Source organism: Coffea eugenioides, chromosome 9 (assembly GCF_003713205.1).
Source record: "Coffea eugenioides isolate CCC68of chromosome 9, Ceug_1.0, whole genome shotgun sequence".
In the NCBI taxonomy this organism is placed as follows: domain Eukaryota; kingdom Viridiplantae; phylum Streptophyta; class Magnoliopsida; order Gentianales; family Rubiaceae; genus Coffea; species Coffea eugenioides.
The window spans coordinates 40831066-40858168 of record NC_040043.1 but is presented as its reverse complement, the minus strand read 5'-3'; the positions used below and the strand labels follow the sequence as shown (position 1 = coordinate 40858168).

General features: G+C 37.1%; 3 protein-coding genes across 4 annotated transcripts; 1 reads left to right on the top strand and 2 right to left on the bottom strand.

Annotated features, from left to right (window-relative positions):
• Positions 1-126: 126 nt before the first annotated feature.
• On the bottom strand, positions 127-15927 carry LOC113782770 (transportin-1). 2 transcript variants are annotated; one of them, XR_003469856.1, is made up of 30 exons: positions 15476-15927; positions 14537-14824; positions 14259-14348; positions 14033-14110; positions 13846-13926; positions 13364-13414; positions 13091-13176; positions 11919-11985; positions 11766-11822; positions 11650-11679; positions 11498-11557; positions 10908-11021; positions 10078-10191; positions 8685-8783; positions 7927-8052; positions 7771-7845; positions 7545-7616; positions 7303-7413; positions 5537-5620; positions 4718-4825; positions 3849-3950; positions 3681-3743; positions 3524-3598; positions 2585-2656; positions 2307-2431; positions 1731-1782; positions 1574-1642; positions 1428-1487; positions 711-897; positions 127-585 (listed from the first exon to the last, which is right to left on the bottom strand). XR_003469856.1 is itself a non-coding variant. In XM_027328687.1 (29 exons), the coding sequence occupies exons 1-29, from the start codon at positions 15665-15667 to the stop codon at positions 814-816; spliced, it is 2685 nt and encodes an 894-aa protein (XP_027184488.1). In that variant the 5' UTR covers positions 15668-15927; the 3' UTR covers positions 127-813. The 2 variants fall into 2 exon arrangements, 1 of the variants encoding a protein (XP_027184488.1); XM_027328687.1 differs by having other exon boundaries at positions 127-897.
• A 1167-nt stretch (positions 15928-17094) lies between these two features.
• Positions 17095-20568, bottom strand: LOC113781984 (dnaJ homolog subfamily C member 17). The gene is made up of 4 exons (XM_027327890.1): positions 20369-20568; positions 19288-20001; positions 19021-19212; positions 17095-17742 (listed from the first exon to the last, which is right to left on the bottom strand). The coding sequence occupies exons 2-4, from the start codon at positions 19975-19977 to the stop codon at positions 17722-17724; spliced, it is 903 nt and encodes a 300-aa protein (XP_027183691.1). The 5' UTR covers positions 19978-20001; positions 20369-20568; the 3' UTR covers positions 17095-17721.
• Positions 20569-22599: 2031 nt separating this feature from the next.
• LOC113748440 lies at positions 22600-26188 on the top strand. Its single transcript, XM_027291994.1, has 8 exons — positions 22600-22768; positions 23134-23285; positions 23422-23583; positions 24086-24154; positions 24247-24446; positions 24586-25001; positions 25384-25568; positions 25766-26188. The coding sequence occupies exons 2-8, from the start codon at positions 23207-23209 to the stop codon at positions 26134-26136; spliced, it is 1482 nt and encodes a 493-aa protein (XP_027147795.1). The 5' UTR covers positions 22600-22768; positions 23134-23206; the 3' UTR covers positions 26137-26188.
• Positions 26189-27103: the final 915 nt, after the last annotated feature.

Sequence of the window (27103 nt, the reverse complement as noted above, 5' to 3'; positions counted from 1 at the left end):
CTAAATCAACAGGTCAATTTTAAGTTGATTGTGCGTCGCCGCATCTTCCAAGCATTAAAATACTCTCCTTCCCTGAAATATATAACTCGAGAATTCTACCTTTTTTTTTTTTTTTTGGATACAACAGACTGCTAACAGGAGGAATACATTCAATTTGACCACCAAAAGCATCCAACTCGAAACTTTGGTATCCAGAGAGAGACATCAATGCTTATTTTTCCACTCTCCTAATCCAGGAAGCAGCAACAGCATAAGCTTCAGCTTCAAAATGAACAAATATTACAGTTCTACAATTCCAAGTATGACAAATGAATATGATACCGCTCCTAACAAAATCTTGTGGAACTCAGCACACTGACCCTATTGACCAGAACATTTAGTCAACCATCACTCTTCAATCCAACAAGGAAAAATAAAATGTTTTTGACTTCTAAAAATAACTTATCCCCTGCTCTGTTCACAATGATCAAGTGAATCTAAAACCTTGAAAAGCACATCCCTGTACACCAAACCTACCTCTCCAACCTCTGCTTCTCCCTTTTACCTCCGATCGAAAATTGCTTGACAAAGAAAATCCTTCAGAAGCTGTGAAGAGTATAAAATATCTTCATGCTTCAATAGTATGCGTGAAAACAAGACCCAGACTCGGGTCTTTAGACAGAAACGCATGTATGACAATCCTCCACAATCAGATAATACTCAGAACTCACAATATTGCAACTGCAGGTTGATGTACAACTCTGAAGCATCATCATGCAATGGAGATGAGCCCAAACAAACAAGATATACCCTGTTAGATTTTTCGGAAGATTATTATACTCCATACTTTGCTAACTTCTCCTTCACGTGGGGCTCTAAATTAGACATGCATTGCTCCCATGCACCATTGTTGAGCATCTGGGGGACAAAAATTGCAGATTTAAGAACAGAAAATATCAGAAATTTCAAATTGAACAACAATTCAAAGGCAAGAATATACAAGACCAGTCTTGTGATAATTCAAGCTTAGACATGTAATCCCCTTTTTGTATAGTTCTATATTTTCTCAAACAAGTGAAAAGGGGAGTAGCAGCCTAGAAGAGAGGGAAGGATAGGCAATTCCTATAGATGATCAAGAAGGCAAAGCATAAGCTGCCAACCACAGAAAAAGGGAAAGACAAGTGAATGACTTAAACCACTTTATTGGACATCATCCCATAATGTAGAGAGAATCATGCACAAATAATGCAAAACCATGTTCACCAAAAAATGGGATAGAGAGAGAGAGAGAGAGAGAGAGAGTCAATCAGCCAGAGTTTCTGCAATCCAGATCTCATTACTAAGTTTATTGCGTGTCAGCTGTAAAATAAATGAAAATCAAGAAAAGATTTCTTTTTCCATTTTCACTTAATTTTTTTAGGGACTAAATACTACAATTAGTGACTTACTTGTTTATATCCCTGCAAAACCTGGCACACTTCGTTGTGCAAGTCCTCACTCCTAATTTCCTGCACATAGAACTTAGGTAAGACACAGAAACTTTTTTGCTCCTAATAACTTATAGATGAAATTGAGCGAGCAAGATATAACTTACATGCCAACTTGCAATGGCTTGGCAAATATAAACAAGTGAACTTAAAGCCCCTGATGGATTTGTTTTAACCTGTTAGCAAAGGAAAACAAGTTAAATATTATGTATATCATCTCCAACTATCTCCCTGGGAAAAAGAAAAGAAAAAGGAAATGCATACCATTGCGCATAAACCATGGAAGGCATCCTCCTTCTCCACGTCATCTCGTATCCTGTCAAGTGTTTTTAGCAGTTAAAAGGGTATTTTGCTTGCATAGCGAACACTGGAATCACTATGTAACATTCCTTGATTGACAAACAACTTGGATAGTAGACAACAATCTCAAGGAAAGGATACAAGGTTGTACAAAGACAACTGGTTATCTCTTCAACAAATGAAGATCTAATTCTACGTGTTAATTCTGACTCTATTAAGTCAACTAGTTCTTGCAAAAAATCAAGTGAGCTAAAACTTCGATGCATTACTGACAGATTAATCTCATGTAAATCAAACACTCATCTCTACATAATGAAATAATAAAGAATAGACAATGTATCTGAAGCTATTAAAACTTCCCAAGGAACCAGCAACCTTAAGATCAAAGAGTAAATAAATTACTGCTTTATTTGCTAATAATTTGGTTCCTTTTTCAGTGTTTCGCCTTTTATGCAAACATGTATCATATTCACACGTCTGATGTTCTGAAAAACTGATACAGAACAGCATCAATCTTTGTGGTAAAGCCAAGTAACTTACACAGACAAAGCAATGCACCAATGCTGCATGAAATGCCCCATATGTGGTGAAACAAGCTCCGGACAGACCCAAGCTAGACGACCAAGGGTGATTGCACTGTTTTCGATGAGTGATTTGTTCAGGCCCTTTGAAGCATAAAAAGTTTCAATCAAAATGTTCCATAATAAATGTGCATCAGCTTTATAAAACAGAAGTACCCAAAGAAGAAAAGGACAAGACAAATAGAATCAAAAGGCACAGAATTAACATTATGCAACAAACACAGGAAACATAATCACCTCTACATGCTGAAGTATTGGGAGTAGGCATGTTATAACTGTCATCACTATAGAGGCCATATCCTTTTGAACCTGAAACACAATTTTCAACATATAATCAAACACAGCTGCCCACCAAATTAAATCAGTACCTTATTTTCCATTTTACTTGTACATTTAGAGAAAACATGCAACGAGAGAGTCCAAAATGAATAAAAGTTCTCCACATAATGCAGAGTCAAGATGACCACCTAAATGATACCACCAAAAGTTGCATAACTGAGAAAAACTTCAAACTTGAATTAAGAAAAATGGTGTGCCTACACACACACGTGTGCGCGCGAGTCAAATGTCCCATTCAACAAAATATACCGAGAGCAAAGCTCCATGAGACTTGACTAAGAAGATAATGCATACAGTGAATTCACATTTCCCCAATTGAAATTCCTCCTATCATTGGATTGTCCAAAGACACACGTGTGTGTATCGCATTTTCCTATTCAACAAAATATACAGAGAGCAAAAGCTCCATAAGACTTAGTCTAAGAAGATAATACACACAGTGAATTCACATTTCCTCTACCATTGGATCGTCCAAAGATATTGTTGCCTTTCTTACCGTGAAATACTCTAGACAAGAAGAGCATAGCTCTTACCTTAATTCCTTAAATTCAAATAAATGCCATCCTAAAGATAAATACAGACCCATCAGCCCCTTCAGTGTTAGTAACTAAATGCTATCGTCAGCAATACATTGGGTAGACTTAAAGCGCAGCAAACTTTTAGAATTACTTAGACGGCGCAATCCCAGAATTTGAGAGAAAAAAAAGGCCCCCAACTAAAGGCTACAGATTTACAAATTCAAGCAACAAATAATGCATTTGCCTTCCTTCGAAAATCTAACTCATAGAATTTAAGCCATAAACCCGTTTCTAAGGCTTTAAAAGGACATCAATCTACCTTGATGGCTAATTCTCCAATTGCCCAACATGCATTGTTGGCTACTGACACATTTTCCTTCAGATTAGGGGTGCTCTGCATATCAAAACTTGCAAGTGAGAAGAGATTGAAATTATCAAAAATGATGACAAGGATAGGCAGATGATTACCCACTTACCAGTTGCTTAGCTGCAATATCAAGATATTCGGACAGCCGGGAATGCAAATGAATAGGACAAACCTAGTAGAAATGACATAAATGTATCAGACTGTATATGAACTCAGGAACTAAAAGTAAGTTTGATCATAATAGGTTTAAGCTACAAAGTCATAATTCTCAACCCACCCGTGCTAGATCACCAAGCAATGCAAAAGCACTCTGTCGAACATCAGAAGCATCATCCATGCAGCATTGCAGAAGTAAGTCCCTCAAATTACTTTGTGAGACCTACAAGTAAAAGTTCCAATGCAGGGTACAAACTGAGAAATTATACAACATTTTGTCCCGAGATTTCCCTTATCATGCTAAACAGTGGATTGGCAAAGAATTCTATCATTAAATGCATGTAGAAAAGAGACACACACAAACAGCCTGGCTGGAAGGGAAACGCTAGACCAATATATTTATGTGTGTATAAAACCAATTATCAGTGAGGACAACAAAATGCTGGGAGGTTTAGTCCAATGTACCATAGAAGTTAGCAACTTGAAATGCTTCCTTAGCCCATAAAAATGCAAAATAGTCTATTGAAACCATACATCAACTCACACCTTATTAAATAAATGAGCTTCGATAGAATCCATAAATATCTATAACCAAGAGAAAAACCTGGACTACAAAAGTCAATGTTCCTGAAGATGAGTGTAGTAATTTTGATGATTGGTGAGTATCCCATGCACAAATTCAACATTCTAAAAGCTGCCATCATATCTGAGGCCTCTCTATTTCATTGATCTTTCTTTTTCCCAACAAACAAGATCCATATCAAGAAGAAGAAGATTAAAAATTTTTTTGGACAATTTCAGATTTAAACATAAAAAATGGCTTTGTATTATACAAATATTTTCATTCATTGACCCAACACCACAGGAGGTCAGCAAAAATTTCGGAAAAGTACAAACATAATATTTTGTCAACCAGGATAACATCCTAACAGAATGCATTTGAAGTAGGTGCATTAACAGACGCATATAATGCCTGGAGAATTGACGCACCAAACTTTCTATTCCACTGCCAAGACCTTCTGCAAGTCCAGAGAGAAGATCCAAAGAACAGACGATAAACTCTTTATCATACTGGACCCCAGCTGCAACAGGATCAACCTGCAATTCAATATCTCAAATATAAGTGTGCCAAAGAAGTGTGGCTGGATAATTAAGAATTCAACTTTCAATGGTACAAATTGCTCTATATGCAACATAAAAGCACAAAATTGTGGTTTAAAGTAGATAGAGATCAACAGCGTGACATACCACATGATAATAATATGATACATTCAAGAATTTCTTTTTAATTTGCAAACCCAGTCATCTTTTTCGATAAACGGAATTACAGAAAGCATGAATACAGTAGCAGGGGAGAAAAAAAAAACCAAGTAAACACACAGACTAGGAAACCATTTGAATTAATTGGAAAAGTTATCCCACAGAAGAGTGAAAAGCCCAAAAGACAAAACCATATAGAAAAGAACTTAAAGAATGAATTAAGATGGAACATTAGTTTATTATTCCAAATCACATAATGGTAAAAAATCGTGAGAAAGCTACAAAGATAGCATAGCACAAAATGTGTGTCACTTTTTAAAATTGCAAATCTTCTCACACGTGTTAGAATGCCTCTTGTTACAAATAAAACAAAAAGTAATCTGACAAGTGACATGATAAAGACCATATAAAACGTAAAAGTGACAAAACGTAAAAGGTAGAAAAAACACATGATAAAGACCAGAAAATGCAACATGTAGAAGCATCATAAACCACTTGATTCTGAATACAGTTATGTCAAGAAAACAAGGATATCATATTTAGTAAAACCTTTGCCAACTGTTGAGTCTGGATGATGTTTATGCACCTCTGAAATACAGGATGAGCAAATTGCGAAAATCCAGAGCCCAGTGCCTGAAAACAGAGAAAGCAGTTGTTTCAAAACAAAGGAGGAACTCAATGCTTCTTTACATCTTCATTACTTAAATATGTAGCTCTGATGTGCATATTGCATTATTTATTCAGCTCAAAATGGGTTTCACTGCAACCCGTAAAGTAGGCTGGGGAAAGAGAATTCTTAAAAGGTTGCATTCAGCCTTCCACATATGAAGTCTACAAGGACCAGAGTTAGTCATACAGCGGCTTTGCTAAAGTCATATTCATTGTATTCGGAGACTCTCCAACATTATACTGCAAACAACATTCCTGAAACAATAACTCCTGTACAGATAGTAGAAGGATTAATCATGAAAAGAACCTTCCAAGTAACAACTATGCCTCATTTGCACCTCACCCAAGCATTCTTTCAATAACCCCTCCATCTTCAAATCTCTCAATTTAATGCATTATTGCCAAGAAATCAATATTTCATTCAGAAAAAGCATCTTTGCCATTTGACAACCAGTAAAAAATACTATAATCCCTTGTTGACACTCAGGACTCGTCCAAAAGGTACATTTGCCCCAAAAAAAGTCTCTTACTTTCCAATTTTTCTCAATCCTTCTATTCTCCTTTCATTTTCTACTACTTCCAAAGAAGAACAAAAGGAAGCAACAGCAGTTGCAGCCATGGCCAATAAAGCAATGCAGCAGCAGCAGACGGTGCCACTTATTTTAATTCCCCACTCCTTCCCAAATGTGGTGGATTTTACCAAGAAAAACGCCTATACACCCAAACTTTTACTCAAATATTTCAGCCTCAACATTGTGCTTAAAAACACTACCACCAATGAGCAAAACCCTACCTTCAACAACCGCAAATCATCACAAATCAATGAAAATTCACTCCAAACTAAATGCTTTAAAATGTCAATACGAACCATCAAGTGATCCATTCCAAAATTTATCTCAAGGAAACGAAATTGCAATCAACAAACTAAAATATTGCAAATATTTTCCCCACCGGCAAAGTTTGACCATATCATCAACCTCCATCTCTGGACTGTAGCCTGGTATGGTGGAGGTGAATTATGGCAGAGACAACAAAAAACTTGGAGAGAGCAGGGCTTACTCAGAATTGATGGTGACAAGGAGAACAGGTGATCTTGGGGCAAATCAAGAGTCGCTTTCACTTTCACTTTTGACAGTAAGTCATAGCAGCAAAATTAAAATTTTCAGTTTACTCAAATAGGTAATGGGTTAAGTGCACATTTGTTAGAGGATTATGCATCTTGACTCTTGACCCTAACCCACAAAGGGGTTTAAGGGATTTTACCATTTAAAAATACAGGTAAAGCAATTTTCCTAGAATGCCACTATTAAAAAGTAAAACTATCTGCCATGTTTCTCCTCCTCACTTTAGACACAAAACACACCAACTTCAAAACACACTTCACACTGAACACTAGAGCAAATACAGTTGATGTGCAAATGGGCCATAAGAGCAAGAGATAATCTTGTAATCAACAGCAGACAAAATTAACATTCGAAAGCATGCATAAGTTACCTTAACATGGTTCTTGCACCTCAAGATATTTAGCATGTATAGATATATAGGATCCAACTTCTCAAAGGTTTCAGTTTCATGACCCATAAAATATCCTCTCAGATATGGATATGAAAAAGCACTCAGGTAGTGAAAAAGTAACTATTGAATACCTGTGCAATTGATGTGAAGCATTCAAGCAGGGGGAAAATATCTTTGTCTGAATTTGAAAGTTGCTGCCACTTAGCAATTAATGGAGGCATAAAAATTTCAAGATACTTGGGCTGCAGAAGTCACAATAAAGTGCAATTAGATGCGGATTACTTCAATAAATGCTGTTCAATTACAAACATGCGAAGTCTGCCAAGGTAAGAATTCAGACATACTAATAACCATCATGCTCCATCCAACCTACCTGATTTAATTCCCGTCCAACAGCATCTGCCAATGTTCCAATTGCGTCGTATACTATTCTAAGATTTCGCCTCTGAATAAAAGACAAGGCACACATTAGACAGAGGTCAGAGAAGCATAAACAGATCCAACTCCAATATTGACTTGTAAAACACCAAAAATACGAAAATGCAACATAACAAATTAAAGAAAATTAGTATGTATGCCATTATAACATAACATAAAACCTGATATTTTGCAAAAGCACACATCAAATGCTGCAAAATGATATCCAAAAGTGGTGGTAACTCTTCTGCAGCCTCCTGAAAAAAACGAAAGCTCTCAGCTAGATCAATCTTAAGGACAATGACAATCAAAGAAAAGACATTTTTCATCAAGGAAACCTCTTCCAATGTGGCAAAGGCTGAACAAGCAGCTTCCTGCACCCGCTTGTTGTCGTCCAGTATTCTTCGTAAAAGACCCATAAGAACTTTGCTGAATTTCTCACGGCCTTCTTGCTGACTAGTACCCTGAAATTTTAGAAGATCTCCTTCAAGATCAAACCATTCCATCAAATTGAGTATGGTTGTATGTGCAACAGCATTCAGGAGATTAACGGATAGTTTCCCTAGTGTGTCAAGAAAGCTTTTGGAGCACAGATAGTTTCCCAAGTGCCACAAAGAAGGGTTGCCCAAAATCCAATACGGAGTAACTACAGATGATAGAAACAGTTACACCAATTACTAGGACCTTTCAAATGGCTAATCATAAGCAGCCTTACATATCGATGGCATGAGAGACCTTCATGGTAAGGCAACTCCTTGTATGCCCATGATTTATATAAATTAAAAGCCCCAAAATACTGTCCCAATTGGGTTTAAATTGCATGGAAGTTGAACCCTATACTAGTGATCCTTAATCTGCTTTTCCTAGGGCCCAATCTCTGCTTCTGCCAGTCCCTTTTATCTCCTTGTATGCATTACTGTGTTGCTTAGAGACATTGTACGTTTTGAGAACAAGATTAGAAGTCAACCTTAAACTATCACCACCTCTTAAAAAATGCTCAATCACGATCCTCTAGCACCTCTTACTACAACATGAGGACAAAATGTAAAAAAAATACAAGTCAAACCAGCATACGCCAATGCTAAAGATCACTTACATGCACAATATATTTGCTGAAACGGGAAAGTGTCCAGCAGGAAATACTTCGTATCAAAGGGAACTTGTCATCTAAAAGAGGAATAAGAAATGCAACAATCTGCAAAGGGGGGCCAAAAAAAAATTACACGTTATTTTCAGGGAAAAATACTTTTTCCCCGCAAGAATTAAAAAACAAAGAATCTGGTTCATATTCCTTCCTTTAGTGAGGGAAACTACAAGATGGTAAAATAACATATTGCATTGTTTATACAAAGCACTGAAACAAAGGTAACCAATACTGCAGTTTTACTGCACAGTATAATAAAGCTTAAGCTCAATGAGCCACTTGATAGCAGGTCAGCCATTATTAAGACAACTATCGGCTGCAGTAAACATCCAACTCACTTGTATTCATCTCAACAGAATAGCAAAAAGTGGATCCAATACTAAGTTGCACAGGAGGGTAATGTGTCTAATGCGCCCAGAAACTATGAGAAATTTTAGAACAATCCAATAGCAGACTAAGGCTCAGAACTTCATGGCTCTTAACATTTTTATAGATTTTTTAAAGGGGTTAATCAAATCGAAACAGCTTCCATTTTCTTCAGAATTTCTGTTTAAGTTTTTTAATAAACGAAATGGAACCTCAGTTTCTCATGCTTTCTACCTCAAGGACTGGATGGGAAGAAAAAAATGATGGTACTCCATTCTAGGAGATAATCATTAAAAGGTCCCTCTGTTCTTGATAACCAGCACAAAAATGTAGTCCGAATGTTTTTTGGAGAGGGGATAGATGAAAAGAGAGAGAAGACAGCAAGGAGACAAGTGAAAAAGGTAAGGAGAGGAAAGAAGAAAGATGGGGTGAGACAGAAGGAGATGGGAGGCTGACTAACTAAGGAGAAGTAAGATAAGAAGGAAGAACGGTTTAAAATTATGTGTTGGTTCATGCATGTCAGGATTGAACCGTCAGTGGTTTCAAAATACTATTCATCCATGACTTTGAAGTGCCTGGGAAATGCATTTTTCTAATCAATAACTATGTCCTTATTTCATAAACGATTTTATCAGAAAAGCAAAGTAAACAGTTTGGTCAACCAACGCTTCTTTACATTATAAACAGAAGAAGACGTGACATCAAACCAGACCTTAATTACTTCAACTGAAATTGGACAACCATCAATTAAGGTTTTTAAAGTTTCAACTTCACGCAGACTAAATTGAGTTCTTCCAGAAGGTTCTAGATGATTAATACAATGTAAAGCAACAACCAAGGACATCTCCTGGGAATACCCATGCATTAAGAAGGGCGCAGGAAAGCAACACATACAGGAAAGTGATGTAGAAAATTTATAACTAGCTTTTTGCACAAGACTTTAAGCCATAGATGGCAAGTAAATGAAGGCAATGTACACCTCTGACAGATGAGGGTAGAGCCCAGTAATGCAACCCTCAGCTATGGCACCAATAGCCAAAACCGCAGCTTCCCTTTCTTTCCATGCTCCATCATCTGTATTGCCCAAATTTGACTGCAAAGAGTCAACAAAAAAAAAATTCATCTGAAGCACAATCAAGAGTATCATGTCTCTAGCACAGAGAGAGAGAGAGAGAGAGAGAGCGTGTGCGAGGACTCGTGCTTCTGTCTTTGTTAAGGCTCAAAGTGTCAATCCACCAAAGTACAACATCAAATAGTATGAATGAAGGATCTCCATCAGGTCCCATTTTTAGGCAAAGCCATAAGAAATAAATGCTGCCTCCATCCCAATAATAGTGTCATAATTTCCTTTATGGTCTGTAGCAAAATATTTGTCACTAACTAAATTTGTAAAGGAATCTTTTTTTTTTTTCCATAATCTTCTTCTTTGCTACTTGTTTAGTGCATGTAAGGGCCCCGCTGTACATATCTACAGCAGCTGCCTGCATGAAATGCATGAGCAGTCCTTTTAATAAGCAGTGTTAACATGCACACGTGTGGTGTTGTGGAACTTCATAAAACAAAGTTGTCCCGCATGTCAAACCCATCATTTGGTTCAACCTTAAATATTATGAATGAAGGATAAAACACGAATTAGCACCCAATTCCTTTCCTAACCAACCATGTTTACTAATAATATGGAAAGCCAATGAGTGACAACTAATAGAGGACAAAGGGAGCAACAAGCTGCAAAATGGAAGTATAAAACTACACTACAACCCAGAGAGATGCAAAAAACACAGGCAGGCTTGGTATGTATGGGCAAGTTACCTGAATAATAGGCATCAAAGTGGGGAGAATCTCATCGCCAAAAACATTAGAGAGAATATCCAGAGCAGCTGCACTGCATTTTCGCAAATTCCAACTGTTCACAGTGTCATCATCCTGAGATGAGAAAAACCACGAGTATCATGCTTTGACAGTTTAGTCGAATCTATTTGAAACCCTTCGATGGAGTCCATTACCACCCCAAAAACATTACTCTCAAATACAGGACTACAAGGCAAAAACAAAAGGCGCATGATGGTAGAGGCAACGCAACAGTACAAGAAATACAAAGTCATATCTCATTCAAGCCTTTTCCCCGATAGCCCTTCTCCACCAGGAAAATGCCACCCAAAAGATCAAAAGCATGCAAGTCAGACTGCCAGAAAATTCACATGCAAAGGTTTCCCAGTGTCAGCCCAAAATTTGATCTTCAAACACCAAAAGAAATAGTTGGCAAGACCAAGAGATGGCCTGGTAATGTTTTGTCCTTCATGCATAAATGGTACTATTCTAAATTCATTTACGCTCATTTTTATCCTAGAGAAACCCCTTCAAAGAATGTGAAAAAGACAGAAAATCAACAAGATGCTTACATCATCTTCTCCATCCTCCGATCCATGAAAGCGTGATGCATGAAAACGAGGCTTCAGATCCTGCAGGTCACATTTTTCTAATAAGAAACATTCTGTAAAGGTGTTGTAGCAGCATGTCTTTGCATTGGTTGTGAAATGAAATGACAGAGTACCTGCTCTCGATCTGGAAGAGATCCATCTTCCTGCATATATCTTATGAAATTAGGAAAAGAGCATGACAACAAAATGGACAAAAATATCAGTGACAAGATAAATACAACAATATAACCTCAGCATCCACTAGCGATTCATCATCATCAGCATAGGCCATATTCGATAGCAAAACCTACAAACACAATATCGGTGTGCCACAAACATGATTGCCTCTCCATACAACACAGTGAGTTAGATTCAACTCAGAAACAAATAAAGAGGACCATACAGGAAGAAGCCGAGGCAAGAAATCCCTCAAGTTGTCAGGCGGCAACTGGGCATCACAATATGCTGACCTGTCAATCACCAGCAAAGCTATTATATTTTGCAAATAAACACAAGACCTAAGAAAGTTGCATGTGATTGAATCATATCAGCATGTCTGTCCCCTGGTATGCATGATGAACGTAGGAGTTAAGGAAAAATGTAAACCAATAATCAATCTTCTTTTGTTAAACCCAGCACAAGACAGCAACTTAAACTCTTGTTATAACCTACAACTAAGTAATTATTAGAACACTGCAATGAATAGAAATATGAGCAAGGCCCTAGTTTAGGACCTTTTAAATTTATGCATAGCATTGTACATGAATGCGACAATTATATGTTAAGTCAAAAGCTCCATGAGATTTTCGCATGAATGAGACAATTATATGTAAATTTAAAAGTTCCGTGGGCATGCACTACACAGCAAAGATGAAGTTATAATCTTAAATTCGAAAAGGATGCAGTTTAATCCCCAAGAGAACAAAAATTTTGTTTGAAGCATTTAATTTTTCATGTAATTACTGTGAAAAAAATATCTGCATAATTCTACTCAGTGGAAAAAGCTACTATTTTCATACTTTCTATTACCCAACAAAGGGTCAGCACGGTACTTAGCCTAAAGAAGCATATTTATGTGAGTACAAGCAACATAGGAACTCAAAGCTAAACATGGAATAAGACTCATGGTCCCTGAAACCTTTATTCAATAAAAAATCCTCCAAATCCCAGATCAAGAACAGTTAGATTGATGTCATGTCAGGGAACCAAAACAAGTGCACGTCCTTAATCCCATTATCAATGTAGCTACATTCAGCAAGAAAGCCTGCCAGAGTTTCACTCTCTAAATTATATGATCTAAAGCATACTCTCTTTTCCACTAATCCACCATGTAGTTAGCTTAATAGTGATATCCAATCACTAAATAGTCATGGCAACACCGCTCAACCAAATTTGAAATTGGCCAAAAGGGCTTGTATACCACTCATATAGTCAAACGCAACAATGCACACATTTGAACTGTTAGGAGCTCAATGACACAATAATCCAGCATAGTCTTCCAGCAACCTCAGCTATAATAAACAAACTACATAAACTTGTCAACATTTGAAGGGGAGGACGAGAGCTCAAACTTACCAAAATTCACAAGCTTCAAGAGCCACTTCATCATCACGGTCCTTGTTGACTTGTAACATATACTCAATTACATTCCTCAAATGTGGCTGCAGCACATCATTAATTAATATCGATGCAGCATGATAGAAATGGCAGAAATTCATTAAGGGATTAACAAAATAGATCCAACAATAGAGCATTTAAAATAAGCAAAAATTAACATGACTTCAAATGAAACAGTAAAAACATGGACATCAACTAAAGATTACGATATTGAGTAGAAAGAAATATAACCTCCAAAAAATCTGGACGAACATCAATCAGCTGAACAAATGCAGAACAAACCTGTCCAATGCAACAGCAGAAAGCAAACAGAACAAAGGAAAAGTAAGTACTTGAAGTGAAAAAAAAAATGATGTTACAAGGTCCCTAAGTGGTCAGGTCAATCAGTAAAACAGTAAATTGTCATTTAATCAAGAGTTCAAGGATAAAAATGCTCATGTCCAACTGAAACTTGTTCACAATTGTTCATAATCTGCATTAACACAAAAAATGACACAATAGCAAAATCAGAAAAATGATAACTACTAAAAATCAACACAGGAGGGTTCGAGGAAACAAGATAACATAGTACATGTACATGAACGGTTTCTTAGCCAATGGAAAAGAAAAATAAAAAAGTGAGGCCAGTGAAGTCATCATAATTGCATAAAAGCCCAGCATATATTATATTTCAACAGCATCAAACACAGAACCAATTCACCAAAAGTGCTTACCAACTTCCGAACCTCCGGAGCAGGATCATTAGCAAGAACAAACAAACCTTGCAAGTATTTATCCATGGATACATACAAAACCTGCAAAGTTGAGGCGAGTAACAATTGAAAATCAACTAAGATGTAGATGGCTGAGGAATGAAGAATGAGAAGATTAAAAATTCAAAGCTGTTTGCCTTGTACTCACAGTTGGCATTAGCATGATGTATTGATTTACAGAGTTCAATGAAAGCTTTCTTAGAGAAGCACTGGAAGACTGGAAAAGCTGACAAAGCACAAGAAGAAACATCTTGTGAGTTCAGTGTGCAAAGACAAGGCAAAGAAAGCACATAATTTGTTGCTAGCCAACCCTTCTAAAGAGCTGGGGGAAAGATGGTGGGAGAAAAGAGTAAAGGGGGAAAACAGAAGGCTACCTGGAGAAACCTTGGAAGGAAAACATTAATGGGCCGTTCAGATAATCCAGCAATATCAGAATCCAGTACTTGGGGTATATCCTCACAAATCTGAGTAAAGCCCATATGTTACACCATAATTTATAGAAAAGACAACTTATGTTTTCAAGGCACACATATCACCATAACCATCAGAAAAAGAAATCCAGAACTAGATGCATAAGACTCAATAGAAAAAGAATGCATACTCCTGTGTTTAACAGCTTTGTAAACTGGGTGCACGAGAAGGGTAGAGTTACCTTGGACAAAGCATCCATGGCACCATCCATGTGATTCAGATCATTACTATCCAAACACTTTACCAGGGCATGAAGCAACTCAGGCCAGCCAGCAACTCCACCAATCTGAACTAGTACACTAATGATTGTTCCGGCTGTAGACCTGATGTGCCTATCAGCAGCCCCTAAACAAGGTAGCAATTCTGTTTTGATGTACTGCTGATTTGCTGACGGCATGGTATTAAATGTAGTCCTGAGGTTATTCTTTAGAAGCAACCCAGCAGCTTGCCTGACATCCACTGATTTTCCCTGTGACAAACACCCATCTAGCTTTTTATAGTGATGGACTAACCAAGATTTACAATTCCAAGCAGTAATTGAAGACTTCAAAATGCATCCGAAGGACTACTCTTCCGACTCTTTGCTGTAATGTTAGCCTCTTTAGATAACAAATCTAACGTAGCAAAAGCATTTATCACTGCCAGTCTACACAAACAAACATGACACTAACTTTCAAATGAAACGTTAACTATAAATGTCGAACTCTTGGCTAATATCGAATTAATCCTGCATTTCACTGACTAGGACTCGCAATAAATTCAGTCAGACAGTACCGGTTAGAAAATCTGTGAACTTTGCTCAAATACTACTTGCTACTAACAGAAACGAATTGGAAACAACTGACTCAAACAAATCCCACATACAAGGATCAGCAGGCCGTAAGCCATCTTCCAAATCAAACACAGGTAGCCAACAAGTGACGTAATAACAGACTGATCGAAAGCTCAAGGAATTAATTTAAAACTCTTAAAAGTAACTACTACCAGTACTCCAGGACCCAACAGAAAAAGGGCTATGGAGCCACCACAAGAAGGATAAGGAGTGTTGCTTGAGTGCTCAAAATAAATAGATACTATAAGGAAAGCAAGAGAGGCAGAAAGAGGAGAGAAAATAGAAGACCTGAGCACGAGCGAAAATGAAAGCGAGGTAATTATTGAAATCAGGAAACTGAGAATAGTGCTGGAGTTGCTGCCAAATCTTAGACTTATCGGAAGTCGGAGAAATTTGCTGCTCCAGCAATCCGCAGATCTCCGTGAAACCTTCCTCCTGCGCCTGCCAACTTCCATTCGCATTGCTATTAATATTCGCCATCTTCTTTTCTTCTACCTCTGCTTTTCCAGAAGAGGAATAAATAAATTTTCTTCCTTTCTTGTTTATCTATGTATCAGTTCAGATATGTTAAACTAAAGAAGAAAAATCTTAAATGGGGAGAAAAGAAGGAAAGGGAAGGGGGCGGGGGAGCGATGCAGAGCCGACGACGACGAAGACGACGAGGAGGCTCTGTTTGGGAGAGAGGGAGAGAGAGAGAGAGAGGGAATTGGGTTTTGTAGGCCTTTTTCTGCTTTATCAGAGGGTTAGAATCAGACAGGTACGGGCGAAGAGAAACTGGTTTATCAGCCGAATTGGAACCGACTTTTAGCTCTCATGGTTTTCAAGGACAGTCCTCTAAAAATTTTAGGCTTAGTTTGGGAGTTTAGGATAGAAAAGAGCAGAAGGGAATACTTAATTAAGCTACGAGAGAAGAAAAGAGATTGTTATGTTGTTTGGAAGTTATAAAATTAGTGGAATGATTTTGGATATGAAAATCGCTAAATATTTATTCAAGACCCTTCTAAGGAGGCTTTTAAAAAAAAAATTTGACAAGCTTTCTTAAACTTTCTTCCCATTTCCTTTTAATTTGGAAGGTAAAGTTTTGGTTACTATTTATCCTCTTAAAATCCCTCCATTTTCTTTCTTTTCTTTCTTACTAAAAACTAACAAATGAAGGAAAACTTAACTTTCTCTTTTTTTCCTTTCTTTTCTGTCCAAATCCTCCGCTCCCAAACGAAGCCTAGGGTGCCTTTGATAAAACAGAAATCTGAAAAATTGAAGTTTGAAATCTGAAATCTGAATCCATTAATATTGAATTGGTAAATATTAAACCTAATGCATTTGAGTGCATATCATATTCAGTGATAAATAAATAGTTTATTATTTAATTTTAAGAGCAAATTTTGTCTAGAAAATTCAGTACCATTTAATTAATTCAAATGTTCAATTTCTGATTATATATGTTAAGATCTAAATTTATTAAATTAAAAGCTGAACTGAATTATCAAACAAAACCTTAACCACTTCTTAAACTTTGTCCCCTGGTTATAAGCGCCATAGAGCAACAGCTCTATCTTTCGTTTGAAGATAAATAAACCAAAAAGAAGAAGAAGAAAAAGAAAAAACTTCTTAATTCACCAACTTTGGCAAAAATTAGGAGGGCTAGTAATCATCGGTTTCCTCACAACAAACAGAAGGCAATGATTGGTTTGTCGCGGCAACAGTGTGAAACAAAGATGACTAAAGGGCATTTATCAAAAGACAGAAAGCTTTTAGATTAATTCATAAAAATGCGACTCAAATTTACATTACAATCAGAAAATGTCAGTTTTCCATTTCTTTTTCAGAACTTCGACGCGACTGAGATCATTCTAAGCAATCGGAGGAGGGCAAAATTCATATTCATTTTTCTGATAGTGTATCTAAAATTTAATGACAACGAGAATTAGATTGACAGATTGATTTACATTCGAACAATATCAATCATTTATACACATCTACTCTATAACTGTGAAAGTTACATGTCTCTAATCTGGATAATCTTCATGTTTTCCATGACAAATTGCTCAAGAAGCTTTCATAGAATGCCTGTTCTGTAGAGAAGGAAGAAAGAGTTCCCACCCATTCTTTCTTTTTCCACAGGTCCGTCCAGTCCCAAAAATGTGTCAATTAGGCTCATTCATCGCCGGCGCACAAACTTGTGAGCTTATAGCCCTGAAAACATAGCGAGCGCAACCGACACTTGAGAAGAATACAAACTCCAAAGCTGCGATTGGTATGTCAAATGCCTACCCATCCGTATGAACAATGCAAACAGAATATATGTCCAAGTACGGAAAATTACATGGATCTTATAGTCATGTCCTATGAACGTGTATCTACCACGGCCGAACATAATTTTGCTCCTTTCTTTCTGTTACAGAGTCCGCAAGCTGGTTAGGGAGTGAAATTAGAGCTCACGATCTCAACAATTATGAGAAGCAGTCACTGGATGTTGACCACTCGAAGAACATAAACCATGATGGCTTTGAAACTCCAATTCTTCTTCTTACCAGTTACTTCTGCTTCTGAGCAGCCTGTCCTCCGTGGAACATCATCAGAAATCATCCAAACATCAAAAACACCAATTATCAAGTCATCCAACTATCTTTCTTATCCCAATTTGATAAGGAAATTCAGCATTCTAACGTTCAAAGAACAAATTGATGAAAATGACCAGTACAGACGCAAGAACCTTTTCCTATTGCTATTCTACTCTTGTTCATTTTTATTATACTTTCTTGAATTTGTTTAACAGCGGTCGCTTGCAGAACACAAAACAGATATAAGCATACATGACACAACACCATAAAACGGTACATCAAGAAAGAAGAAGATAAAGCAATTCACACTAATGAAAAATAAAGGAAAATAATAATTGCATTTTTATGTCATTCATTCCTGTGAAAGCCTATGAAGTTAATTACCCAAATATCAGCCAACTTCACATCCCTGACAGCCAAGAATTTCCTTAAGGTCATAAGTTTCCCTAACATATAAGTACTCTAAACCATAAAAGCACCCAACTTTTCGATCTAATTCTTAAGAAACCTTCCCCTTTTTAAGAAAAAGTTTGGGTGGGTTCGGTTTCGGTCAACACCACGGGTCAGGACGTACTTCTGAGACCATAGATCGCTTACAGAGGTTTTTACAGATCTCCATCAACACAAGCCTCACATTAGCAGTGGGATTCGAACGCACAACCTTTTGAAAGGAAGTGGCCCGTCCTTGTTAACTGAGCCAACTTGTTGGCTCTTAAGAAACCTTCTTAGAAGTAGCTTGTCAACATCAAAAGTTAGAATCCTATGTTCCTACAGTGTTATCTACTGAAGATGAAGTCATTTCCTCAATTAATCGATAAAATTAAACACGACAACACTAGCAAACAAAAAATTAGATGAGCTCCCATTCCTAGTTGCACGACTTCACATAGACAACATACTAACCGGTAACAAACATACACAATTAATTAGCAGCTAGAGAATTTTTACTGTTATGGAACTGCCAAGAACAATTACTCCTTTCAAAGACTATTCGAAGGTGAACAAAGAAGCATCATGCTCAGGACCAAAATCCATGACACTAACACCCAAAAGCTATTTAAATAAGTGATAGCCATCTCCCTTCACTAGGCAAGTTTCATGTTATAGCCTTTCATAGCAAAATTCTGTGAGGTTACAAATTTCCTAAATTCAAATTATAGGGCTAACAAGTAGAAAAGAAAGGGGAAGAAAAACAGTATCAAAAGAAATATAAGATCATAACAATTTATTTATACCAAATATGATCAATAATATTATAAAAAATTATCAAACCTTTCTCAATTTGTCTAGCACTGAATCTTCAAAGGCCTGATATCCAGCACCCACTAAATTATTGAGTTTTGGTTCATCAGGTTCCACACCATCCTGGGCACAAGAGAATATAGGAGTAGTTTGAGCTGGTTTAAGCGGCAAAACTAGTAACGGATTGGATAAACTGCCTAAGACATTTCCTACAGCAGCAACCTGCAAAATGGAAATTGGTTAGAACAAAAGAACGACTATCCTTAACTTTCATTTAAAAAGCTTTTAAATACTCACAGCTGCATCGTTGGAAGCCATCACAACAAGGGCTGAACCTTTCTTCTTAGAACTCTTAATGACCACATCTTCAACCTCACCAAACCCTTGAAAAATTTCCCTCAATCTATGAGCACTATAATCTTCACCGACCTTTTCCCATGACACCTTAAGCACCTTCCCTTTATCTACAGTTTTCCCTCCATCACCAGTATTTCTCTGTGGCGATTTAGATGTATCCTTTTGAGGGGTAGGGGTAGGGGTAGGGGTAGGCATAGCAGAAGATGCCTTGTTAGTGAACATTGAACGAATTCTGGCAATCTCATCTTTCAACTTCCTAGCAATTCTATCCTCCTCTTCTCGAGCTCTCAACTCAGGGTCAACAGCAAAGGCAGCTCGTTCCCTTTCTTCGAGATCGGACATCATTTTCCGTCGCTTAGTATCCTGTTGGGATTGGCGTTGAATCTTCTCTTTCCTTATACGAACCAAATCATCGAATAATTTCCTTGCTTTTTCATCCTTGAGAATCTCATATGACGTCTTCAGCTTTTGGAAATTAGCATGGGCATTTGGATCATCGGGTCTCTTATCAGGATGTAACTCCAACGCCTTCAATCGATATGCCTTTGAAATTTCTTTCTCACTGAGTCTTGCCCCTTCTTCCTCCGATGGCAGGCCCAATACGACATAGTGATCTATTTCAATATCCATTTCTTTTCTTTTAATAGTGATATGCTGCGCATCAAGAAGACAGACAATTCAGTATTTTGTAAGATAAAAAGAAGTAATTACTGTCCTGTTATGAAAGAAATTATCATCAATACCCCAATCTTTAAACCCTCGCACTCTTTAGAAATCCAATCCTAGTTCCTATACTACAAAACGAAATAATAAAAATCTTCATTCAATTTTTACCAGCTGCAGAATTCGACGAAGTAATTGGCTTAAACACGACAAAGTAATTCGCATAATAGACAACAGCGGATTATAACATAACCTACCTCACGACAAAGTAATTCGCATAATAGACAACAGCGGATTATAACAGTGAAAAACCAAAAATTATAAATTAGGTTGAACATAACGTAATAGCATAACCTACCTCCTCTTCTTGTCAAACCGCCGTGAAACAAGTCGATGGAAGCTACCGGTATAGACCAATAATGCCAGAAGAGACCAGCACAGATTTTGCCAAATGTCAAGACAGATAGCTGAAGAGGAAACTGAAGCACTTATTCGATTATTCGCAGACGCGATGTCGGTTATTACTGGCAGGAGAAAACAGAGGTTGGGTGTGGAAACGTCTCCTGTTGGGATTTGGGGGTTTAGACTGCAAAACTTATTTATTTTTTTTTCCTCCTTTTATGCTTCGAGTATAATTTTTTGTTTTAGAGATACAAAGGCCTCGAACTTTTAGGTTTGCATACGTTTATTATTATTATTTTTACTCTCTCAGGTTTTAAAATTGTACATGTATATCCTCTCATTCATTTGAGTTTATTGATTTTTGCACAAGTCTTTTTTTTTAAAGAAAAAAGTATAAATAGAAAGTTTTGAATTTAAAACCTCTTACTTATACTCTTTTCTCTTCTTCTAGTACCACTTAATCCAACCACCAGCTCTTGGGCTTGGTGGGGAACCTTACCTCCCACCAAAATGCCACTCTTGTGGCTCTTCTTCAAATCCAGACGGGTGCGCAACGCACCCGTCTGGTCCGGTGATGGTTCTGTCCTCATCGATCCCCCGTAGGCATTGTGTACCCATTTGGTCCGGTGGTGGTTCTGTCCCCATCTGTCCCTCGTAGGCTCAGTTGAACCTCCCCCTAATTAGAGTAGGAGTAGAAGTAGAGATGACAATTGACAAAAAAAAAAGTACCACTTAATCCATCCCATTCTCCGAAGGGTAGTCGGATAAAAATGTAAAATGTACACAATCACATTAAGAGTTTTTTATTCAATACAAATTAGGTATCCATGACGTGAGAATTTTATTGGTATAAAACTATGGGAGAATTTGATGTGAATTGTGCATTGAAGTAGTTGGAAACTATAGTAAAAAAGTGCATAATTGTGTTACAGTAGCATATTAGAGAATTTCGTGCCAAAACTTTCATTAACATAATAGAGTATTTTTTTTTTTCTAAAATAATATAGTACAATATTTGTCAATCTTTGATTCTTAATATGATCGTATTTTGCGAGATTCATAGAAAATCAAGTCCAAAGTTTGATACTTACATTAAAAGCAAAGTCCACATGTATAACTTCGTTAAAATTTGACTCCAATAAAACATTAATCAATCTTTAATCAACACCAATTAATAGTTATTGATTAGGCACGAATAGTCATCAACAATAGTTGGTGGAAAAATATGTCAAAAGTATGCTGCTTGAGATAGGTTTCATTAGAATGTTCTTCTTTTGTTAGATTTTGTTTAAGTTTTTTCTCCAATTAAAATTTATGGAAGGGTCAAACTTTTTAAAATGTTAGAAACTAAAAAATACAATTAATAATTGAAGGGTTAAAAGTACACAAAATTAAATGTTCGATGGTCATCATGTTAAGAAAAGTTAAAAAAAAACAAAGTACTATAAAAAATTCTTTATTTACTTCACTTTCCAAAATAGTTATCGTATTTTTCCCCTTCCAAATAGGATCATATAAGAAGCAAAAAGATTTTTTATTTTTTTTTTGGTTTTTATGGAATGTTTTCCGTCTAAACTCGAAAGTTATTTTTTTTTCTTTAAAAAAAAAAAGGGAACGTTTTCCCGTCCAAAGTCCCACGGTTTAACATCTTCCCCAGTTAGTGGAAGGTTTCAAGTAGGGCTGCAAACGAATCGAGCCACTCGCGAGCGGCTCGAGTCAAGCTCAAGTCGAGCTCGTTATTAATCGAGCTCGAGTCGAGCTCGAGCCGGCTCGAGTCAAACTCGAGCTCGAGTTCGAGCTCAGAATATTAAGCTTGTTAGGCTCGCGAGCTTGGGCATATATATATATATATTTTTTTATTTTTATTTAATAATAAAATTACGTATATTATATATATATTTTTTTATTTTTTATTTTTATAGTAAAATTACGTATATATCCTTAATATTTTATTATTTATTAAGAAAAAAAATATTATTTTATTTATTTTTTTAAAATAAAATATTTATTTTTTATTTTTTTTCGAGCTCGAGCTCGGCTCGACTTGATTCGAGTCGAGCTCGAGCTCGAGCTCGAGCTCGAAATTTGCCGACTCGTCGAGCTCGAGCTTGGTAAAATTTAGTCGAGGCTCGGCTCGATTAGCTCAAAGCTCGACTCGGCTCGGCTCGTTTGCGGCCCTAGTTTCAAGCCTTGTCGGTGTCGGGGTTTTTAGGCTGTTAGCGAGGTTCATAAAACGGCGCCGTACCGTCAAACTGAAATGCGGAAGAGACGTAAAAATAGGCTACTGTGGGGAGAAACGACGATCCGGAGGCGCCCTCCTTGGGATTCAAGGGTCACTTTCTTCTTCAATACAAAGGTATTACTGCCGGGAAATTTCTGCATCCTCCCCACAACTCTCCCGGGCTACCATTCAAACCAGGCAATTCATTGCCAAGAATTGAACTTTGGCACAAAATATCAATCTCTAATTCATTTTTTAGTTTTCATTTTTTTTAAATTTTTTTTGGTGAATATCACAGAATCTCTCTCCTTTCCTTTTTTATGTTTTTTGGGTTGTAATTGTTAGCTTTCTAGTACGTATATCACTACCAATTGTCCAAAGTAGATCCAAGGGGTACATTGAGCTTTGTATCTTCAGTTGAGCTTTCTTCCTGTCAATTCTTGCTGAAACTTTCCGCTAGTTGAATAAAAATCACAGCTCCTTTGGATCCCTCCTCTCAGGAAACTTCATTCTGCTATTTGTCTAATCAGTATTTGGGATACCCCGAATTCCCTGAATCATTAATGCATTGAAATGGACAACGATTTTCAACGTTCCGTTTCATTACGGGCCAGTCGTAGGCCGGACCGAATTAATTTATCCTACCAGAAAGGTAACAACTTTTTTTTTTCTTAAACATAATCCGTTGTACTACTATTTTGTTGTATTTCTCTGACAATTTGAGTATTATTATCATGATTGTTATTTTTTAACTTTGTGGATTTGTATACTTTGTGTATGTTTCTTAGGTGGTGGTGGGAACTCAGCGCCAGATTTCTCAATGAAGATTATATGGAAGAAGGGTTTCATTAGATTGGTGTTGGTGGCTGGGATTATTTGGATGCTACTTATCCTTTCTGCTGTGCTGTTTCATATTTGGTCTTGTCAATCTTCTCTTGCTTTCTTTTCAGGTAGTCGTATTTTTTAAACTCATTACTTACTTTTTGGTTTTATATTTCTCGATTCTTTCTTGTTATGCACACTGCACGCTATTATACGGGAAGCATTAGGTTTTCTTTGTTATTTTTTCCCCTAAAAATCCAAAGAGGGAAGAGAGGAGAGATGCTTTATTGTAGCTGATACCGTCAATGCTCTGAAAGTCGAGAAAATCGTTGAAGTGCATAATGTCAACTTTATTTACCATAATAGGGGAGTAGCAGTGTTTCGCCATGAGTTTAAATGAATTTTGAAGTTCGTGTAACAAGTAGCTAACTTTTCACCATAAGGTAAATAATGAAAATCCCTCATTAGGCAAGGATAATAATGCCTTTAGGGTAGACATAAAAGAAATATCTTAAAATGCCGTCAGGAAATTGTCAGCACATTTGCCCACACTCCAGTTTAGTGTGGAATAGAGTGGTGGATAATGTATAGAAACTAGTGTGCTTTCTGATGTTATTTTTTGGTCTGCAGCTTTTTGTAACAAAGATAGCAAGGTATTCGGCAAGCTACACACAATGGGTCTTGTTAGACCACCACACCGTAAGATCGCTGCTGCTTATCATTGCTGCTACACACAAATCTCTGTTTCCTGATGTCCATAACTAGTATTTTTGTTCTTAATGTTTCACTAGGCTGTCCAATTCCTGTCGCTGATGACCCTAATACTGTAGTAATTCCAAAAAGAGGATCCCCTGAGAGATTTGTTCAAAGTTTATCCTATATAATGGAAGATGACATGGCTAGTAATAGATCTGAATCGCCTCCTCTCTTTGGAGGACATCAGACCTGGAAACAAAGAGATAAAAGCTTCAAAGTAAAGCCTACGATGAAGGTAAATAACACTGGTCCTTGCACATTTTCCCATTTAAATCTGACATATTTTGCTTGAATCATGTTTAGTAGGTCAAAGGACTATTACAGTTTGGCATGTAGCTCCTGTGATTGCTTTGAGACATGTATTCTTTCTTCAGGTGCATTGTGGTTTTATGAAAAATGGTGGTGCAGAAATGGACCCAAAGGATATCGAATATTCCAAGAAGTGTCGATTTGTTGTTGCATCTGGTATATTTGATGGATATGACCTACCTTATCAACCATCCAATATAAGCCAGCGCTCGAGGAAGCTATTTTGTTTTCTGATGGTGGTGGATGAAGAATCTTATAACTTTATCAAGGGAAATGTTACAGTTAGAGAGGATGAGGCTGGTGGGCAGTGGGTGGGTATCTGGCGTCTAGTTCTGCTGAAGCATCCGCCTTATGATGAGCCCAGGAGGAATGGAAAGGTTCCAAAGATATTAACCCACCGACTATTTCCTCAAGCACAATACAGCATATGGATTGATGGTAAAATGGAGCTTATAGTTGATCCGTTGCTAATTTTAGAAAGGTATGGTCCTTTTAATAATTTATGGTAGCCTAAACTATACTGGTTATTCTGTGTAAAATGCGGTAGGATTCATCTGTTGTTTGGAATTGGTTTTTGTCTTGGCTATTTATAACATGGTAAAGTGTTGGGTAGGACAGAGTTAATACCAAAGTCGGGGAGAGGAAGGATTGCTTTTCGTTTGGTTTTAATTTTCTGGGCATTGTTCATTTAGTATTTGAATAATGGTAGAATCTGCGCACGATTTTTAGGTCAGGTATAATGCCTCATTCTGTCATGATCAACTCACCTCTGGCAGTAGTAGTTTGGAGAGTTAGATTTTAAATCTGTATGCGACATCATATATATCATAGTTCTTTAACCTCAAGAATTTCTGTTGCTTCAGATATCTATGGCGGGGGAAGCACACATTTGCAATTGCACAGCACAAGCATCATAGAAGTATATATGAGGAGGCTGATGCTAATAAACGTAGAAAGCGATATGCTCGTCCTCTTATAGATCTCCACATGAGAATTTACCGCTATGAGGGGATGGAGCCATGGAATCCAAAGAAAGGCACTTTGAGTGGTATGAGAACTTCTCATTTTGCTTCATAATTATTGCTTGCTTTTATCTATGGAGAGAATTACTAAAGTCCTGCTTGTAGTACCACTGTTTGTTTTACTGATAAAAAAAAAAAAAGGCTAGCAGCACTTGCATTTCTCTTCATCATTCAGTGTTTTAATGGTGTATTATGCTCCTGACAAAATTCCTATTCCTTGCAGATGTGCCTGAAGGAGCTGTTATCATTCGCGAACATACTGCTATGAATAATTTGTTTAGTTGCTTGTGGTTTAATGAGGTTAACCTCCTTACGCCAAGAGATCAGCTGAGCTTTGGCTATGTTGTTTACAGGTTGGGAGGTCTCTTCAAATTTTTTATGTTCCCAAACTGTGAATACAGCTCAATTTTTATTCTGCACCCACACATTCGGGAACATTCGTCCCCAATAGAGTGGGTGAAAACATTAGAGGAGTTTGAGAAAGACCCTAGCTTGAAAGAGACTAGGGGAGGATTAGGCTTGTGGAACCCTTATCCTGGGAATCTTGATTTTGTTGTGCTACCACCTGTAGCTAGAACATCAAAAGCAGGATAACACGTATCTTCCTTCTTTTTTTTCCTTTGGGTGATTGCTGAAGTTTTTCACATTATTGGTCGTTTACCATTTTTCCCCATTTTTCAGGAGAGCATGAGTAAAAAAAATAGTACGAGATAATTACAATTTCTGACTTACCTTGGTTAATTGGTATAGACGATGGTTTTCACCAAGGAAAAAAAATTCATGGCAACTTTAACGGGGAACCTCTGTATGTATCATGTATGTTCAAATTTGGTTGTGGCCTTGCCATGGTCCTTGATGATGTGCAACAGCTTTTCATAGAATATAGGATGCGACTTGATTAGTTAAATCAGAAAATCATCAGTTAGTACCACCAGCTTAAATATCTGAAGCTTCAAGCTACGGGGGTTCAGGTCGATTATTAGTCAATTTCTCATGTAAAGCATCTTTATTTTTACTGTGACTTTTTATCTTTGGTAAATCCCTTGAGCAGAAAATTTCAGGAGGCTGAAAGTGTATTCATCCTAGACATAAATTTGTATTGCATCAGAATTTGTACAGCTGCATTAAGCTAAGCTAAGCTGAACTTTTGTAATCCCGCACTCCCGCGCACTTGTCCTATGGCTGTGGGACACAACTATGATCGAACCAAGTAAATTTGGCCTTAAATGTGATTGCTTTTCTTCGTTGGGAAGGATCAAGCAAGTTTTCTCACCTTTGTTTCTGATGGAGGCCCCTTGCTGCAATTAGCTATCAGAAATTGAATGATTGCTGGAGCATTGATATATCTCTAATATTTTCACTACAGAGATATATATATATGACATATCTAATTTGTCATTTCAATAATGCTAAAAGCAAAACCAGCCGTACACAGCATAAATCACTAACCCAGAATGTATTTGGTCACAATGACTCTTTCGTGGCCAACCCTTATCTCACGCTTTGCCAATTAATTGTGACTGTCACTAAAATGTAGCTCTTCATCAGTTAGGCCTCTCTT

Bases quoted from the DNA above. Each gene is read 5' to 3' on its own strand.
- LOC113782770 (XM_027328687.1), bottom strand. From the start codon at position 15,667: ATGGCGAATATTAATAGCAATGCGAATGGAAGTTGGCAGGCGCAGGAG. The intron at 11,986-13,090 runs GTAAGTTTGAGC...GGTGATTGACAG, and splicing joins CTTGAAGCTTGTGAATTTTG to GTCAGCATATTGTGATGCCC. The intron at 898-1,427 runs GTAAGTCACTAA...TTTGTCCCCCAG, and splicing joins TTTTGCAGGGATATAAACAA to ATGCTCAACAATGGTGCATG.
- LOC113748440 (XM_027291994.1), top strand. From the start codon at position 23,207: ATGGACAACGATTTTCAACGTTCCGTTTCATTACGGGCCAGTCGTAGG. The intron at 24,155-24,246 runs GTAAGATCGCTG...ATGTTTCACTAG, and splicing joins TCTTGTTAGACCACCACACC to GCTGTCCAATTCCTGTCGCT. The intron at 24,447-24,585 runs GTAAATAACACT...TTCTTTCTTCAG, and splicing joins AAGTAAAGCCTACGATGAAG to GTGCATTGTGGTTTTATGAA.
- LOC113781984 (XM_027327890.1), bottom strand. From the start codon at position 19,977: ATGGATATTGAAATAGATCACTATGTCGTATTGGGCCTGCCATCGGAG. The intron at 19,213-19,287 runs GTGAGTATTTAA...TCCATTTTGCAG, and splicing joins TGGCTTCCAACGATGCAGCT to GTTGCTGCTGTAGGAAATGT. The intron at 17,743-19,020 runs GTTTGATAATTT...CACGGAGGACAG, and splicing joins TGCTAGACAAATTGAGAAAG to GCTGCTCAGAAGCAGAAGTA.